We start from the raw sequence: 18,152 nt of genomic DNA, 5'->3' as shown, positions 1-18,152 counted from the left end.
ATGCAAATCATACTTTGTATGAATGTAACAGATGCTTGCGATCTTTATCAATTACTCGGGCTGCTTCTTGCAATTAAATTTAAACGAAAACGTGTCCTATTTTACTCGTTGTATTTACCACTACTGGACAAAGGCCTGGGACCAAGGATTTCCACAAGGATCGGTCCTGCTCTGCCTACACTTTACTTTCCGCGATCTTCACCAGATCGTCGGTCCGCTAATCTCATCTTCCTTCTTTCGCTTACTATGGGCCTCACAAGAAGGCTCAAGGCCAATGGAGCGTGCTATGCTCGGGAGTTTTCCTGCGTGATCGAATCAGAAATGAGGTGGTCCACAGGAAAACCAAAGTAACCGACATTTTATACCATCTGTAAAAAACTGGCATATTTTAAACCTGACACGCTTACAAATTGGGACTATTTTATCAATAATGATCCTATTTTCTTTTCAGACTTCAAGAAAGACTGGTCAGACCACGCCCTCTGGTGGCCCACGCGCAACAAATGGCTCGCCAGGCCCAAGCACACGCTGGACCAGTATGGCGTCCACGCAGACGCCGCCCTCCACTTCACACCCATGCACAAACCTTTGAGGATCCAGCTGCCGGACTTACGATACATAGACTGCAAGATTGACTTCTCGATTGACACATTCAGCGCTGTGGTGCAGCTTTGCAAGAGTCTCGGTAAGTAAACGCACTAAGAGATATTTATCTTCGTTTGTTCGCTCGGTGAAGAGGCAGTCGGGTCTCGATGCTTTGTAAATAAGGACTGGCTTATGTAGAGATAACTCTTTGTACAGTACCTACTAATTCGCTCGCTGCCCACCATTGTTTGTTGTTAATTGGTTGCCAATAAAACTCGATCAGCTTTTGATAGTCCCAGTATAAAGCCGTAACAAGAAAATTCCATAAGGTCAAAGTTAATTTATCACCCTTTTTTAATAGACTATTCAAGAGTACTTTTCTGATAAAATAATGATGATCTCCAGACTCAATAAAGATCAAACATAATTTCAGCAATATCTCTCATCGTTGATTCGCTGCCATACAACTTTGTAACTCTTTATTACAAAACTTAGGGAATGAGTCACTCCTCTCCTTTACGACAACTTGGTAATAATAAAACCATAGTAAAAGGGGATGGAAACATTCTGATTACGTACCCTAGTTTCTAGCTGCTGGGATCATAATACCTAGAGCTCCACTCTATTGGATCTAAATTGATGCATCTGCTAGTATAAAGCATTAAGTTGTTTACCTATTTCCTTATAACTTTAACCTAACATGGTTGTACCTAACGATTGTAATTCATGATGACGGACACGCACGTGGAATGGAGGCGATAAATTGAGCACTAGCAACATTGTAAACGCTCGTAAATTGTTCTACATTGCTGCCTCAGGTGCTACTTAGGTTAACGTCTTACAGACCATCGAGGAATTGTAGTTATAAATGTCACGTTTGTCCATCCATCCACGTTTGAGATCCTATTTGCCGGAGGTAGAATGCAGCATACTATTATGTTTAGTTTGCTTAGGCCATAGCCCATAATCATCCGCTTTGCACTGGAGAGGAGTCGAAACATAACTTCGAACAACTCTTATGTTCTTCTGATTACTTCGTCGCGAGTCCAATGACAGTTTAACTTTCCCCCGGGACAAACTTCACCTTCACTGATTGGGTTTTTATTGGCGGTCAAGCTGGTAGATCCTAGCTACACAAGAGTTGCGGTGAGATCTAGAGGTGGGAATAGTCCCATATAGGCCATAATCAGCAAAGATTGTTGATGATGAGACAGACCAACCTGTTTAAAGTGCCTTTAAAGAAACGACACTAATATTATTCTTGTTTTTTCAGGTATAAGGCATCCAGAAGAGTTATCGCTATGCTACCCCCTAGAACCGTCACACCTGAAGCAGAACTACCAAAATCTCAAAGAGGCGAAGAGGCTGAAGTCCTCACAGCCTGACACGAACACATTCATCGCGGCGACCAGAGGCTCCTCGAACAGTTTGGACAGGTCTAACGGTTGTCCTGCCACTCCACCACCGCCGAGGTCTTTGTCGGCTACACCTGTGGCTTCACAACAGGTCAGTTTAGCAAAAATACATGGTCTAAATACCATTGATCATTTGATAAGAAGTTTTTATTCTGGAGCGGTGCGGCGTGGTTACTCCGAAAAACGTAATCCAAAGTTTCGAATGTTTGCCATCCCTCTCATGCAAAGCGAGATGCCAGCATGAGAGACGGTGACAGATAGACACGAAATTAAGTGAACAGTGTTTAGGAGTAGCCCTGCAGGCATCATCAGTTCGATCAGAACCTAGACTTTTAATTTACAAATCTTCTTCCACAATCATCTCCCATTTACATTCGTATAATTGAGCTTCTGATACAATCTGTTTACTATTTATTACAGCCTGATATATCTACGAGGGCTGCACTAAAAGTATCGGGAATGGAATATTTCCACTGTTCCAGTCATATTAAAATCTATTTAATTGCAAACTCCAGGGTTTTAAAAATCGTATACCATTTATTTATTTAAAAAAAGATTCTCGGTCTTATCACAAGGTCTTGTGAAACTTGTTTAGTCGTTGCGAAAATGGAATTGACTGGAGTAAATTCAAGAGCGATGATTTATTATGACTTTCGGAGTGGTTTAACACAAAAACAGTGTGTTGACCGGATTATTTCTGCATTTGGTAATGAAGCCCCATCCAAAACCACAATTTATCGCTGGTTTCCTGAATTTCAACGTGGACGTGTCAAGCTCAGTGCTGATCCCCGTCAAGGTCGTCCAAAAACTGCAGTCACCTAAGAAAACGTTGATGCTGTGCGTAAGCTGATTGAAGAAGATCGACATGTGATATACCGCGAAATTAAGGCAACTTTAGACATTGGCATGAGTCAAATACAAATACTCTTGCATGAACAATTAGGTGTAAAAAAGTTGTTTTCCCGATGGATACCGCATTCGCTCTGTGAAGAGCAAAAAGCGGCTCGCGTTACTTGGTGCGTCAGAACTCTCGGGAGATTACATGCAGGATCCTCAAATGCTGTATACAACATCGTATCAGGTGACGAATCATGGATATATATGCGTACGAACCCAAAACAAAAAACCAGTCACGAGTTTGGGTGTTCGAAAATGAATTAAAGCCAACAAAAATTGTTCGTTCACGGAGTGTTGCAAAAAAAATGGTGGCCACGTTTGTCTCCAAAACCGGCCATGTTGCGACTATTCCTCTTGGGGGACAAAGAACGGTTAATGCAGATTAGTATGCTAGCATTTGTTTGCCACAGGTCGTTTCTGAACTCCGTAAAGAGAACTGCAACCGCCGCATCATCCTCCATCACGACAATGCGAGTTCTCACACCGCGCACTGAACAAACAAAAAGCGGCTCGCGTTACTTGGTGCGTCAGAACTCTCGGGAGATTACATGCAGGATCCTCAAATGCTGTATACAACATCGTATCAGGTGACGAATCATGGATATACGCGTACGAACCCGAAACAAAAAACCAGTCACGAGTTTGGGTGTTCGAAAATGAATTAAAGCCAACAAAAATTGTTCGTTCACGGAGTGTTGCAAAAAAAATGGTGGCCACGTTTGTCTCCAAAACCGGCCATGTTGCGACTATTCCTCTTGGGGGACAAAGAACGGTTAATGCAGATTAGTATGCTAGCATTTGTTTGCCACAGGTCGTTTCTGAACTCCGTAAAGAGAACTGCAACCGCCGCATCATCCTCCATCACGACAATGCGAGTTCTCACACCGCGCACTGAACAAAAGAGTTTTTAGAGCAAGAAAACATCGAATTATTAGTCCATCCGCCGTACAGCCCCGACCTAAGCCCTAATGATTTCTATACTTTCCCTAAAATAAAGAATAAATTGCGTGGTCAGAGATTTTCATCACCTGAAGAAGCTGTGGAAGCCTACATAACGGCCATTTTGGAGACCCAAACTTCCGAATGCAATGGTTGCTTCAATGATTGGTTTCGTGTATGGAAAAATGTGTCAAATTTCGCGGAGAATACTTTAAAAAGCAATAAATACATTTTTAAATAGTAATGTTGTTTCACTTCCTTGATTCCCGAAATTTTCAGTGCCGCCCTCGTAAGTAGGCACTGAGGCAGTCGCAAGATGGCTAAATCTGCACATAGTTCGCAAATCTCTTGATCCAAAATATCTATAACTTTTCCAGAACGGCACACTCCGCCGCTACGGAGGTCACATCTACAGCACACAAAGCGACGGCTCCAGCGATGGGGGGTACTGCGGGACTCCGCCCCGGGCGGCTTCCTTAGACGCCCTGGACTCACTAGCGGACCTGTCTCTAGCAGACTCTCCCCTGGAACCAGATAGTCAGTCGCGAGAGTCGCTGCTCACGCCTAAGTCCTTGATGGAGAGGGCTAGGATGAATGTTGGGTATGTATGATAGTGTTTAGTATCTATATTAACTAAGATACGCTCAAAACTCATAAAAGATAATTAAGTAAGACTGTTTAAATAATGTAAAAAAACTTACCGAGAACCATAATGTAGTTGAAATTCTTAGTCGTCAGCATCACATAGCAGGAACGCTTCTTTCATTAAGCCACTGCCAGTTATCTTCTTATGGTCGGTTCATTATGCATCATCCCTCATAATACTTTCCGTGTCGTGGTCTCCTCTCCAAAACCGATTTACTTCACCTTTCATGGTGGACTCTGTAACAAATACGTTGGAAAAAGGGAACAGAGTACACTTGAATTCCCGCAATTTTGATAGCAGTCACAGTATGTGGCGAAACCTTAGGGCGAAACATGTATTTTTGAGCTTGAGATTCTCGTATCTCCTTGATTTTGAACCATAATAAATCTCATGGTCATCCTTTTGATATCCTCGATTAACCATTAATCAATTTTATTCCAGCTGGCTAGATTCCTCGCTGTCCATAATGGAGCAATACGTCCGCGAGTGGGACACCTTACAGCTCCGTTTCAAGTTCTACTCGTTCTTCGATCTGACGCCGCGGGTCCAAGACGCGTCTCGCCTCAACCAGTTGTACCAGCAGGCTCGCTGGCAGATCCTCAACCAGGAGGTGCATTGTACTGAGGAGGAGATGCTGCTGTTCGCTGCTTTACAGGTGAGTTGCTTGGACTTGATGACACCTTACAGCTCCGTTTCAAGTTCTACTCGTTCTTCGATCTGACGCCGCGGGTCCAAGACGCGTCTCGCCTCAACCAGTTGTACCAGCAGACTCGCTGGCAGATCCTCAACCAGGAGGTGCACTGTACTGAGGAGGAGATGTTGCTGTTTGCTGCTTTACAGGTGACTTAAGACTTGATGTTTCGCAAGAATTTTCCGTTTGATGACGTTAGTTTAGTTATAGAATACCAGATTGGAAACCAGATACAGTCATACGCAGTGCAAAGCGTTTGTATTATAAAACAAAATACTGATACCAATTAGGCCTACTAGATACTTACTTATAGCCTGACCAGGAACATAAAAACCCTGGCATAGTGGCGCGTCAATTGCATTTGATAGTGCAACACTGGGTACAGTCGTACCTGTATTAAATTAATAGGCTAACTTTATGTATCAGGATTCAGGATTATGGGCTAATTTAATATTTTCATAAATTAACAAAAAATAATTATAATATAGGTAAACTGGTTTAAATAAATTAAATGAAACCATCAATCGAGCTAGTAGGATTTATTTTAATAATATTGTTCGTTAATTTATGAAAATATCAAATTAGCCCGTAATCCTGAATCCTGATACATAAATTTAGCCTATTAATTTAACACATGTACGACTGTACTCAGTGTTGCACTATCAAATGCAATTGAAGCGCCTCTGTGCCAGGGTTTTTATGTTCCTGGTCAGGCTATAAAATATTGTCCGAACCCTTAGTATTTCTCTTCGACAAATACTTTAACACATTGTGAACCACTTTTCTTTCACGACTATAAAAAGATTTTAGCAATTTAATTCACAAAATCAATTGCGCACATTTAAAATAAAGTTTGTTTACACTTTGACAACAATAGACTGACATGCAAGGTGACATGTCAATGAATTTTTCAGTTACTGTTGCCATTAAAAGAAATTAGTACCATTAATTTTCCGCAACATGGCGAGGGTTTTTATGTTCCTGGTCAGGCTATACCTACTGTTATAATAGAGCCTGAGCGGCGCCTAAGCTATAAAGCAGAGATGGAATTGTGTAAAGCAATCTTAATCATTTGACAGTTCATAACGTACGATAAAGTCAGTTAAACAAAGCGTTTGACAGAATAATCGTACGTTATGAACTGTCAAATGATAACGATTGCTTTACAGTTATACAATTCCACTTCAGTCCTAGGATCCTGATTTTTCCGAACTTCGACTGATACCATATTTCCAAAATGAGCAATATTTCAATGATATAGATAGGCTATTGGACATCAAACGGTGCTTCCATAACATTTATACGTCCACAGTGACCAACCATTAACCACCTACTCGCCAATTTTATTCACCGTAATGTAGCGTTTCGTTTAGGTACAGAATTAAATAATTAAGGCTGGTTTTAGTGTCACGCGGACCGTCCGGTGCGGACCCGCTCCACACGGCCAATCTGTATGAACTTCTAGGGAGCGTTTTAGAGTAATGCGGTCCGGAGGAACCGCTCCGCTCCCTAGCAGTTCATACAGATCGGCTGTGCGGAGCGATCCGCACTGACAGTCCGCGTGACACTAAAACCAGCCTAAACGTCCACCCAACATCCAAAACATTCTCAGAATAAATACCTTAATTCCAGCTGCAAATCGAGCTGCAAACACTAGCGGGTGGCAGCGTAGACGCAGCCGACGGCTCCCACACAACACCCGGCGCCGGAGTCGCGCCCGAAGACGAAATTGACGCGGCGCTTAGCGAGTTGCAGGCCCAACTTGAGGGCGGTCCGCCGGCAAGGCAGGACATCACGCACGTGCCTGAGCTGGCTGGATATTTGAAGTACTTGAGGTGAGTTGCTTGTCGAGATTGCCGGTGCTTTTAACACCTTCTTGTTCGCGATATATATGTTACGGTTAATGTGATAAATTGAAAATTATTAATAATAACCGGTTATTATGAATAATTCCCGACAGTCGCGGTGAAAGTGATAAATTAATCACATTTAACAGTGATTATTTAATAATTCAACCTTAGTACTAACAAATTTCATAAAAGTGAACAACATCTTGTGTACGTGCTCGTGTACAGCCAAACTTTTGAACGTTTTGATATCATATATTGGTATAATTTGGCATAATGAGTTTGGAATGTTTTTTGCATAATATTACTTTTCCATGATGCATATAACATAATGTTTTGATTTAAACAGTGCCGGATTAGCCACGTAGCAAGAGTAGCAAATGCTACGGGCCCCGCGAATTTGGGGGCCCCGCGCTCCAACGCCTGTCTGACCGAAATAAAAAAAGATTAATTTAGATAGGAGCGTAAAATATCTTGCATGCCTTAAACGCGAAGCGCTTAGGCTATGCTTTACTTTCACTTGAAAATCTAAAACTCTATTTCATCACGTTAAATCATAAAAATAAGTAGGTAGGTATTTTATGAACTTTGTAACGTGAATGTTCTAATGTTTAATTATAATCGATAAAACTCATTTATTTCTGTGAATAGGCTTAAAAAAAGCACTTTTACACGTCCCAGTATTAACCCTACCACTGCTTCAGGACAATGAATGGGCCAGTGCTGAGAAGAAGCAGCGCAAGAAACTCAGTCACTATTGTCAGCCTCTTTTTCAAAGGTTTACAGNTTATTATATTTAAAACTTATATTTTTAAATAAATATTCTCTAAAAGTGTGATAAGGACGGCATCATCCCAGGTACTGCTGCATGTAAAACGTAATCATCTTCGGTCAGGACACTCGTATAATTAGATATCAAACATCACAGGTAAGTTCGTTTGATTCTTAATCATTTCTTATCTCGCTTCGCGCGCATCGGCTCGAACCGGTCGCGGTCGCCTCGTTTCTATAAGCGTAGTGAGTGCGCGTGAGTCATAGTTACCTGCGTGCGTTTGAATAGCAGCGCTCCGTCACAACACAGAGTAGTTTACGAGATAGACGCAGCCGGTACACAACGATGAACAACACATTCGACGCGTCTGCTCAGGCTGAGCTGTCTGGTGAGATGAGCATCGATGGATCGCTGATCGACAGGGAATCGCCTCCTGCGTTCGTGACTCGTCGTAAATGTTTGTCAAGGCCAAGCGAAGAAGAGAGAACAAGCATTGGGACGGAAATGCAGTCCTTCCAAAACAATATTATTATCATGATGGAAACTTATTTCGCAAAACAGGACGAAAAGCTAGCGAAGATCCTACAAAACTTTGAAGATATCAAACACTCAATAAATAATAAATAAATAAATAATTAAATAAATAATTCTTTATTGTATAACTTATTTGACAGTTTAAACTCTAGGCTAATCTTATGCTACAAAAGGTAAAATTATACATGTGCCTGAACTAGGAAATTTATTCCTGTATCTCAGGCGAAATAAAGGCTTAACTATACTTTAATTAACTATCATTAGCAAAATACATATTAATATTATACATAAATAATCCACTTACATACAAATTATATTTATACTAAAAATTTAAATCTATACACAATTACACATTAAGCAAAATCTAAGAATTAAAATCATTTATTATGGTTACAGTGTGCTACTTAATATTGCTTACTTAGCGTTTTCTATTACATACGGCATGCAGGTGTCTGTGTCAACAAAAATAATAATTTACGAGTACAATGATTTCGGTTTTAAGGTTAGTAGAACAGTCTGTGATCGGGCTCACCCTTCTGCACAGGTTACTAATCCTCAGTTTCTGGTCAGTGTTGAGTTTTCCTTCCGATGAGATTATGCACACCTCATTCAGGCACTGCTCGATGCTTTTCATCCAGTTCTGGAGTTCTGAAGTGGCCACCACTTCGAGTGGTTCCATGACGTGCTCGGCGGGGGCGGCGGGGGGCGCGCGCTGCGAGGGCGTGGGCGGAGGGCTGCGCTGCGTGAGCGCGCTCCGGTTGAAGGGACTTCCTTCCATATTACTATGTCGAATCACTTAACATTATAAGTTCGGTGTCTAATTAGAAACGAACGACACAGTAGAACACTTCCGAGTTCCGAGAATGTAGGTCGCGATATTGCTAATGAATAATTAAATTAAATATTTTCATAGCGCTGACACGTCCGACCAAGTTAACGGCTGGCGAAATTATTAGTAAGAATTACGAAGATTTAAATAAGAAAACGCAAGATATTGAGAGCCGAGTAGCTGTCTTGGAAAGAAATGTGGTGGAAACGCAGAATGGCCTACGACAGACATGTCTCCTCGAGGCCAAGATGGACAACCTGGAGCAACAAGCTCGCTGCTGCAACATAGAAGTATGTAACATACCTGAAAAAAAGGGAGAAAATCTACATTCAATAATTGAAGGAATTGCGTCTTCAATAAAGCAGCCCATATCTCAGCATGATGTGGTTTCAGTTCATCGTGTTCCTCAAGCCAGTCCAAACAGTGCACGTCCCAAAAACATCATAGTAAAATTCTGCAACAGACTTACGCGGGATAACTTCATCACGGCGGCACGTCGGACAAAGGGGCTGACAACCTCGGACCTGAATGTATCGGGTAGACCACAGAAGGTGTATATAAACGAGCATCTTATACTGAAGAACAAAATGTTGTTTCGAGAAGCAAGAGACACCGCAAAGAAGCACCAATTTGCATATGTGTGGATCAAGTACGGGACTATTCTTGTCAGGAAGAATGATACTTCACCAGTCTTCGCGATTCGTACAAAAGAAGATCTATCCAAAAAGTAGCATAGTCTCACTAATGAATTTATTCTCAAATCAATGTGGTAGTGAAGGTGGTATCTGTGGTGTGCAGTGCTCTGTGTGTCTGCCGTTATTAACCGTTCGGCAAATTTGTGCGAGCACCGTCATTGGTGCATATTGTCAATTAATGTTTTTAAAAGACATTATATTTCCTTTTTTAGTTATAAATTATGTAATATTTTCATCGGGGTGCCTAATAGTTTATAGAAATAGTAGCGGTTTGTTATTTGTATGGCTAAATCATGGGCATTATGGGTGTCGCGAGTGTTTTCTTTTTGCGTAAACTTATAATATTTTCACGAATAATATTTGATTATTTAAAGATAAGTTACAGTGTTCGGTTGTGATGACATTAAGCTGAGTATTTATTATCAGAATTGTAGAGGATTGAGGACCAAGCTTAATACATTGTACACAAATATTTTGGCGGAGTGTTATGATGTGATTGTTCTAACTGAGACCTGGTTGGTGCCCAGCATTGCAGATAACGAGGTAATTGATAGTCGTTATGTTGTGTTTTGATGTGACAGGGACAGGAATTCTTGTGATAAGGCGGATGGCGGCGGTGTTTTAGTGGCTGTGCGTCATGGTATACACGTAAAGCTAGATGTTGGCTGAATAGCAGCCGTGATAGTCTATTATTACCTTCAACTATAGAATACGTTTGTTTGAGTTTGTCAAGTAATCAAAATAACAAGGAACACATAATCTGCGGTATGTACCTTCCTCCTAATTTAAATTACACTACCTACATATCATTTATTGATGCCTTACAAGGAAAGATTACTAGTCAATTCAATCAATTTTACATACTTGGAGACTTTAATTTATCTAAGCTAGACTGGCATGAAACAAGCCCTCATATATACACCATCCGTTTAGAATGTTGCAATACAAACCTCTACAAATATTTTAGTAATTTTCTATCAGTAATTAATGGTAGGCAGCATAACGGCTTGTTTAATAACATGGGTCGCATATTGGATCTGTGCATATCTAATGCTGATGCATGCACATGTGAATGCCCATCTACATTTCTGGTCCCTATTGATTGTTTACATCCACCATTTTTGACATTGACAAGTGTCAATCAACTGCATAAGCCACTGCCAAGATATTCAACACCAAAATATCGTTTTGCAGAGGGAAATTATACCAATATCAATCAGGATATTGATAGCATAGACTGGGACTTGATGTTGAGTGATTTACCTACTGATATAGCGGTAAATGCTTTTTATGAAAAAAATTATGAAATTATTAAAAAACACATAAAAATGAGACCCGTAAAAAGTAATGAATTTCCTGTTTGGTTTTCAAATCCACTAAAACATATATTCAAAAACAAAGATAGGGCTTGGACACATTGGAAAAAGTACGGTAACTTGGCTGATTATAATGAATTTACCATTCTTAGACGTAGGTTTAAGAAGCTAAGTAAAAAATGTTTTAAAGAATATATAGGAAAAGTAGAACACCACATACAAAGGGATCTGAAAACATTCTGGAAATATATCAATAACCGTAGGCAGAAGGCTGGAATACCTAATTTAATCAAATTTAATGAAAACGAATCTGATGACCCAGTAACAATATGTGACTATTTCTCAAACTTTTTTGGATCAGTGTATGAAACAGGTAGCATTGATAACTTGGATCTGAATGACTTACAGTCATCGTCTGTAAATAACGTAAGTATTTGCAACATTCATATAACGAAAAGTACTATCACGAGCGCACTTGAGTCGTTAGATGTCACAAAGAGTACGGGACCTGACAACATTCCACCACTTTTCTTAAAACTCACAGCCGAGTCCATAAGTGAACCCCTCTTTATACTTTATAATAAAAGTCTAAGGGAGGGAGTCGTACCTCAGCTATGGAAAACAGCAAACATAACACCCATATTTAAAAGTGGTAACAAATGTGACGTCACAAATTATCGCCCTATTTCTCTTCTATCGACACTAACAAAGGTACTCGAAAAGCTGGTTCATAATGTTGTTTATCCGCAAATTCACAATCTTATCATCCCCCAGCAGCATGGTTTTGTGAAGGGTCGCTCCACTGTAAGCAACCTTTTGATTTATACTAACTTTTTGTTTGAAAGTATGGACAAAAGAACACAAGTAGATGCGGTTTACACAGATTTCTGTAAAGCTTTCGATAAGGTGGACCACCGCATCTTACTACAAAAGATTGCTTACAATGGAATACGTGGAAATCTGCTTCGCTGGTTCCTGTCATATATTGAGAATAGAACTCAGAAAGTGGTAATAAATGGTTACTCCTCTAATCAGCTGAATGTCACGTCTGGAGTGGCTCAAGGCTCAATCCTAGGACCATTTTTGTTTGTTTTGTTTGTAAATGACATAGATATGTGCTTCAGAAATTCTCAATTTGTACTCTACGCTGACGACCTCAAGGTTTATAGGAGAATTGAATCCATACGTGACTGCGAAAAGCTTCAAGAGGACTTGGACCGTCTGTCTGCGTACTGTGCTAGTAATAAGCTGCACCTAAGTCTCGCTAAATGCAAAACCATAACCTTTACAAAAAAAAGGTCAACCATCAACTTTAACTATCAATTGTGTTACACTGGCCTAGAAAATGTTTCTATTATAAAGGATCTAGGCCTGCTTATCGATTCTAAGCTACATTTTGATGTTCATATTTCTACTGTTGTGAGTAAGGCATTCCAGATGTTTGGCTTTGTTGTAAGAGCTAGCAGTAACTTTAAAAAGGCATCAACCTATCTTCTTTTATATAAATCACTGGTCAGGTCTCAGTTGGAATATGCAAGTGTCATCTGGAACCCTCTCTACGCTAAATATGTAGATCAGTTAGAACGTGTGCAACGCAAATTCCTTAAAACTACTAATTACAAATGTTTTCATGCGAAGTCCTCTTATGAAGTACTGTTGCAGAAGTTCTCACTCGCGTCGCTCGAGGCTAGGAGACATTCTTTAGACCAAGGTGTATTGTTTAATATTTGTCAAAATAAACTTGACTGTAATGAACTAACTAATCAATTGCATTATCGCGTCCCTAGCCGGTCTCAACGTATCCGTGACACTCATGTACATCGTTTATTTATGCCCAGATCATGTCGAACTAATGCCGGAAAGCGGGCCCCACTTCATCGTCTTATGGAGTCATACAATACATATTTTGCAGATATAGATTTGTTTAAACTTACGCCAATAGCTTTTAAAAAGGAAGTACGTCTTAAATTGGAGGAATTTATGTCTTAATTTAATATACTTAGCTACCTGAATTAAACCTAAGGATTGTAAAATTTATAATTTGATAATTTTGTTAAATTTAGTACTCAGATTTTGAACAGTAAACTTAGTGGATTTTCAATAGTACAACTGATAGATCTCATTTAATTAAATTAAATTCATTGTTTAAATCAGAATATTGTTATAAAATGTTATTATGCTGTGTTAACTGTCTGACTGTTTATATAAATAACTCTGTTCACTTGGAAAATTCCAATTTAAATGATTTGTGGGAATGAATAGAGGTATGTATCCGTGGCCGTGGGCTCCACTGATTGTTCTGTTCATTTCCATAAATCAGCTAGTGGTGCAAAGAGGCAAAGCATGTTTGTAAGATGGGGATAGCGGTGCGGGTTGTACAATAACTAAATGTCAATATATAACTTTACTGCATATCTGAATTGTACAATTGTTTGTTATCCTAAATAAAATAAAATAAATCTTTTAGACAAGCAAACTATCTTATTATGCGTTAAAGCGATAATAACTATGCCTTTATAAATATAACACAATAATAATTACATTGTAATCAATGTAATAGAAAATTATTGACGCATCAAAAAAGAAATCGGGCCGCTTGTAATAACAACCGGACTAGTAGACTTTGGTCAGTCAAAGAACGAATCAACCACATAAAATAAACTATGTACTATGTAGGTACTACCTGTACTACCACTACTTGTAACCTTTAGTTTAGAGGACATTTTTTAATAATACCAAAAAATAATGCGATTTTATTTTACGAATAGATAACGCTGCCACAAACTCATAATAATGAATGAGTCTTTCTTCCCTTTCTATGAAGTATAAAAGTATAAATTAGTTTTTGTTATTTTTCTTAGCATGATAATAAAAATTCAATCATCACAGTCATAATACTGAAGCTGACTGAATCAAGGTGTCTGAATAAAGACACGGAGTAGGAGCTTGGTTCAATATTGTCTCAGAAAATTAGACGCTTTGGTTTCAAGAATCAAAAGATTGCTATTAAAAGGTGCTATTAAATAGAAACCAAACTTTTTCCTCGCAACAGTGTTACTTGGAATCCAAATTAATACTGTTTTGGAATACTCGTCAAACTCTATCCAAATAAATTAATAAGTTTTAATTAACCACATTATTTATTTATTTAATTAAAATGCAAGTGAGCTTACGTTTTACAACAATCAGAGTGTTAGCCTTGCAGTCACTGTGATCGATTCAGTGTTTTAACCACTACCGTCGTCAAGCTCAGTTCTGAGATGAAACTGGATAAATATAGGAAAGGAGTATCGACCGGGCCCACACAGCACGCGACACGCGGCAGTATTGCCTGCGGTTTGCGCCGCTGTCAACGTTGACACAATTAGCCAGTGTGCTGGATAGACAGGATGCTCTGTCAACTGTCTTGGCAACTTTTTACAATCAGTAGTCGTACTTAACAGTTAATAGAAGAAGTATGTACAAATAAATGTTTATAATAATATTCTATAATGAACAAAATCTTGTTGAGACCGTGATACTTGTTATTGTTATNGAGACATTCTTTAGACCAAGGTGTATTGTTTAATATTTGTCAAAATAAACTTGACTGTAATGAACTAACTAATCAATTGCATTATCGCGTCCCTAGCCGGTCTCAACGTATCCGTGACACTCATGTACATCGTTTATTTATGCCCAGATCATGTCGAACTAATGCCGGAAAGCGGGCCCCACTTCATCGTCTTATGGAGTCATACAATACATATTTTGCAGATATAGATTTGTTTAACCCTTTTCTTGGCATTGTGCATTTAAAGATACGTTGACCAAAACAAAAATTTGGGGGAGAAACCAAAAACTATTTTCAAATGTTTTTTTAATATAGCGTTAGCCCAAATACTACAGATTGTGTTACACAGTATAGAATCGCTACATGCTGCACGGATTTAACAGTAATATGCAAAAAGTCAGACCGTTGACAGGCGTCTACGCACCTGCTGATAGTTTTTATTATTTTCGGTGTTTTTTTTTAAGAATATTGGTGATTATTTTTAGTAATATGGATAGTAAATAAATGTTTCTTGATGATAGTGCTTTTTTTTCATCCCAAAACTTGTATAATTATTCTTGTACGATGCGGATTGTCCGAATGTATCTCTAAATGCACATCGTCATATACGTAATAATTTACTTTCAATTTTGAATGTATCTTTAAAGACACATTGCCAGGTTCTCGTTGACATTATTTTATTACTTTTTCATAGATTTTATCGCATAAAAAAGGGATATGTTATTAGTTATTAATATTTAAAGCTCTAAAATAAAATATGATGATGTGAGTTTTAATTCATTTACTAAACAATCGTTGTGTTTTGGACAACTTAGTGCTGCAGCAACAAAATCAGGCGCGCAAAATGCTGCTTATGGCTCCAAAATCTCGAACCAGGTCGAAAGTCAGTAGCGGTGACACTTCAGCTGATGAATTAGAAGCCGCACTTAGCCTCCTGATTCTCTTGGGTGGTTTTCTTCCTACTCCAACCAACCCAAATTACCCCAAAAAGCGATCAGTCTGTCCAGGCTGCTGCATGCTTCTGGTTATAAAGCTGGTGATTCAAGAATTTTAGCCAGTTCGACTGCTGCATAGTTTCCCTGAGAGTTCCAGAAATCCTTTTCCGCTATCTTGCGTTTCCACTGTAAGTTGGACATCTAATTATCTTCAATCAAAGACGTGAACACAGTTCGGTACCAGTTGGCATCAATACCCCTAGTATTTCTTTAATGGTCTTGCAAGATTCCCATGTGTTTTATCTGCATTTGCTTCTCCTGGATGGTAAGAGGGGTCTGAGTTTCAGGAGGTACTCCAACGACGCTTATGGAGTGGTGGTCATACATCCAAATGCAGCTATACTTGCAAGGCGTTACAGACTTTGAAGTGTTTTTTTTACTTTGTTTTCAGTTTTTTGTAAAAGATATTTATTTTTTATTTATAAAATAGTGAATAGCTTAAGGTTTTGTAGTAATTTTCATTTAAATAACTAATTTCTACTAACAAATAAACCATGTTTTAATTTACTACAAAGCTGGCAATGTGCACTTAAAGATACATACTATATTTCCAAAGCTACATACCTAAGATTTTTTTTCGTATTTTTTACATGATTTTTAGTCGTCATAAATCCAATATTTATAGTGTAAATCACAAATATTAACCAAAACCGTCGTTGCCAAGTATAGGGTTAAACTTACGCCAATAGCTTTTAAAAAGGAAGTACGTCTTAAATTGGAGGAATTTATGTCTTAATTTATACTAAGCTACCTGAATTAAACCTAAGGATTGTAAAATTTATAATTTTATAATTTTGTTAAATTTAGTACTCAGATTTTGAACAGTAAACTTAGTGGATTTTCAATAGTAAAACTGATAGATCTCATTTAATTAAATTAAATTCATTGTTTAAATCAGAATATTGTTATAAAATATTATTATGCTGTGTTAACTGTCTGACTGTTTATATAAATAACTCTGTTCACTTGAAAATTCCGATTTAAATGATTTGTGGGAATGAATAGAGGTATCCGTGGCCGTGGGCTCCACTGATTGTTCTGTTCATTTCCATAGATCAGCTAGTGGTGCAAAGAGGCAAAGCATGTTTGTAAGATGGGGATAGCGGTGCGGGTTGTACAATAACTAAATGTCGATGTATAACTTTACTGCATATCTGAATTGTACAATTGTTTGTTATCCTAAATAAAATAAAATAAAATAAAATAAAAATAAAATAAAAGATACGGTTGAAAACCAATGACTTTTTTTTAACCTGGTTAAGTGTTAAGTGGCCAAATTACAACGATAGGTGTCAATCAAGTTGGTATTTCTTTGATAAACTCGCGTAGGCGAAGTGGGCATAAGCTAGTATGAATACCTACTGCATGCTCTGAAGTTCTAAACCTGCTAGGAACTGTCTGATTTAAATAGAATGGCGGTAACAAGCGTGTTTTCCAAGGTCTATTTTCAAGTTAATTAACTTCATACAAAAAGTTAACAATATGTTATACGGATGTGCGCAAAAAATATGACAATAGAAGTAAGCGTAGTAGGCCCCTGACCTGTCTTCATGAAATACTGATTTTGATGATCTGCTTATTAATTTAATCATCATCATCATCATTTCAGCCATAGGTTTGATCTAAGGGCCTCCCCCAATAATTTCTACAATGGCTGGTTGGTGGCGGCCAGAATCCAGCGCCTTTCTGCTACCTATATTATGAGGTCGTCGGTCCACCTTGTGGGTGGGTTAATATAATCTGTTCGAAGTATTTTATTTTTATTTTATTCACTGAACAAAATAAGGTGGCCCCAACCGACCTCATAAAGGTAGCAGGAAGGCGCTGGACACAGGCCGCTAACTGCCAACCGGGCGATGTGGAAATCATTGGGGGAGGCCTATGTTCAGCAGTGGACGTCCAATGATGATGATGATGATTGGAACTCAAAAATGGCGTGTGATTCCGGGAGTCTAGAATAATCTATTTTCGTGGATGTCGTAAAATGTGACAAAGGGACAAATATGCGAACATCAGGCCTCCCCAACCCGTCTGGCCAGCGTGGGGAGTGTATGCCAAATCCTCAATTTGCTTGATAAATTAGAGAGGGTCGTGCTCCTGCAGTGGAGACTAAGTAAATGACTTGTGGGCTGAGTGTGACTTTACATCTAAAAAAATTATGAAAATTTTAGTTTTTGAACGTTTCCCGCTAGGGGCGCTATACAATCCGTCATACATTTAATGTCATTTTTTGACGTGCTCACTAGTGAGCGCGTTTAAGAGTAGGCGCACACCGTTGATTTTTCGTCGGCCGATAGTTTAGTCGGGTAGTTGATCAGTATGGGCATGTATGGGAGTGCGCACACTACGCCGATTCGATTTGGCCGATTCTTCATACAATTTAAAATCGGGCACAACTATCGGCCAACTAAAAATCAACGGTGTGCGCCTACTCTAAG

The 18,152-nt window shown here is 38.9% G+C and overlaps 1 protein-coding gene across 1 annotated transcript in view; it reads left to right on the top strand.

Annotated features, from left to right (window-relative positions):
- Window positions 1-360: 360 nt before the first annotated feature.
- LOC114354855 (unc-112-related protein) overlaps window positions 361-18,152 on the top strand; it is a gene marked incomplete at its 5' end in the record, with an annotated part of 27,898 nt that continues 10,106 nt past the window's right edge. Inside the window, 5 exons of the mRNA XM_028307426.1 lie at window positions 361-685; window positions 1,859-2,091; window positions 4,214-4,437; window positions 4,924-5,137; window positions 6,806-7,008. Coding sequence (XP_028163227.1) covers window positions 361-685; window positions 1,859-2,091; window positions 4,214-4,437; window positions 4,924-5,137; window positions 6,806-7,008 — 1,199 coding nt within the window. The remainder of the gene's footprint in view (window positions 686-1,858; window positions 2,092-4,213; window positions 4,438-4,923; window positions 5,138-6,805; window positions 7,009-18,152) is intronic.

The sequence above is a fragment of the Ostrinia furnacalis genome, unplaced genomic scaffold (assembly GCF_004193835.3).
Source record: "Ostrinia furnacalis isolate ACB-3 unplaced genomic scaffold, ASM419383v2 OfSCF2235, whole genome shotgun sequence".
In the NCBI taxonomy this organism is placed as follows: Eukaryota; Metazoa; Arthropoda; class Insecta; order Lepidoptera; family Crambidae; genus Ostrinia; species Ostrinia furnacalis.
Note: the sequence above shows the minus strand (reverse complement) of the source record. Positions and strands in the feature narration are given on the sequence as shown.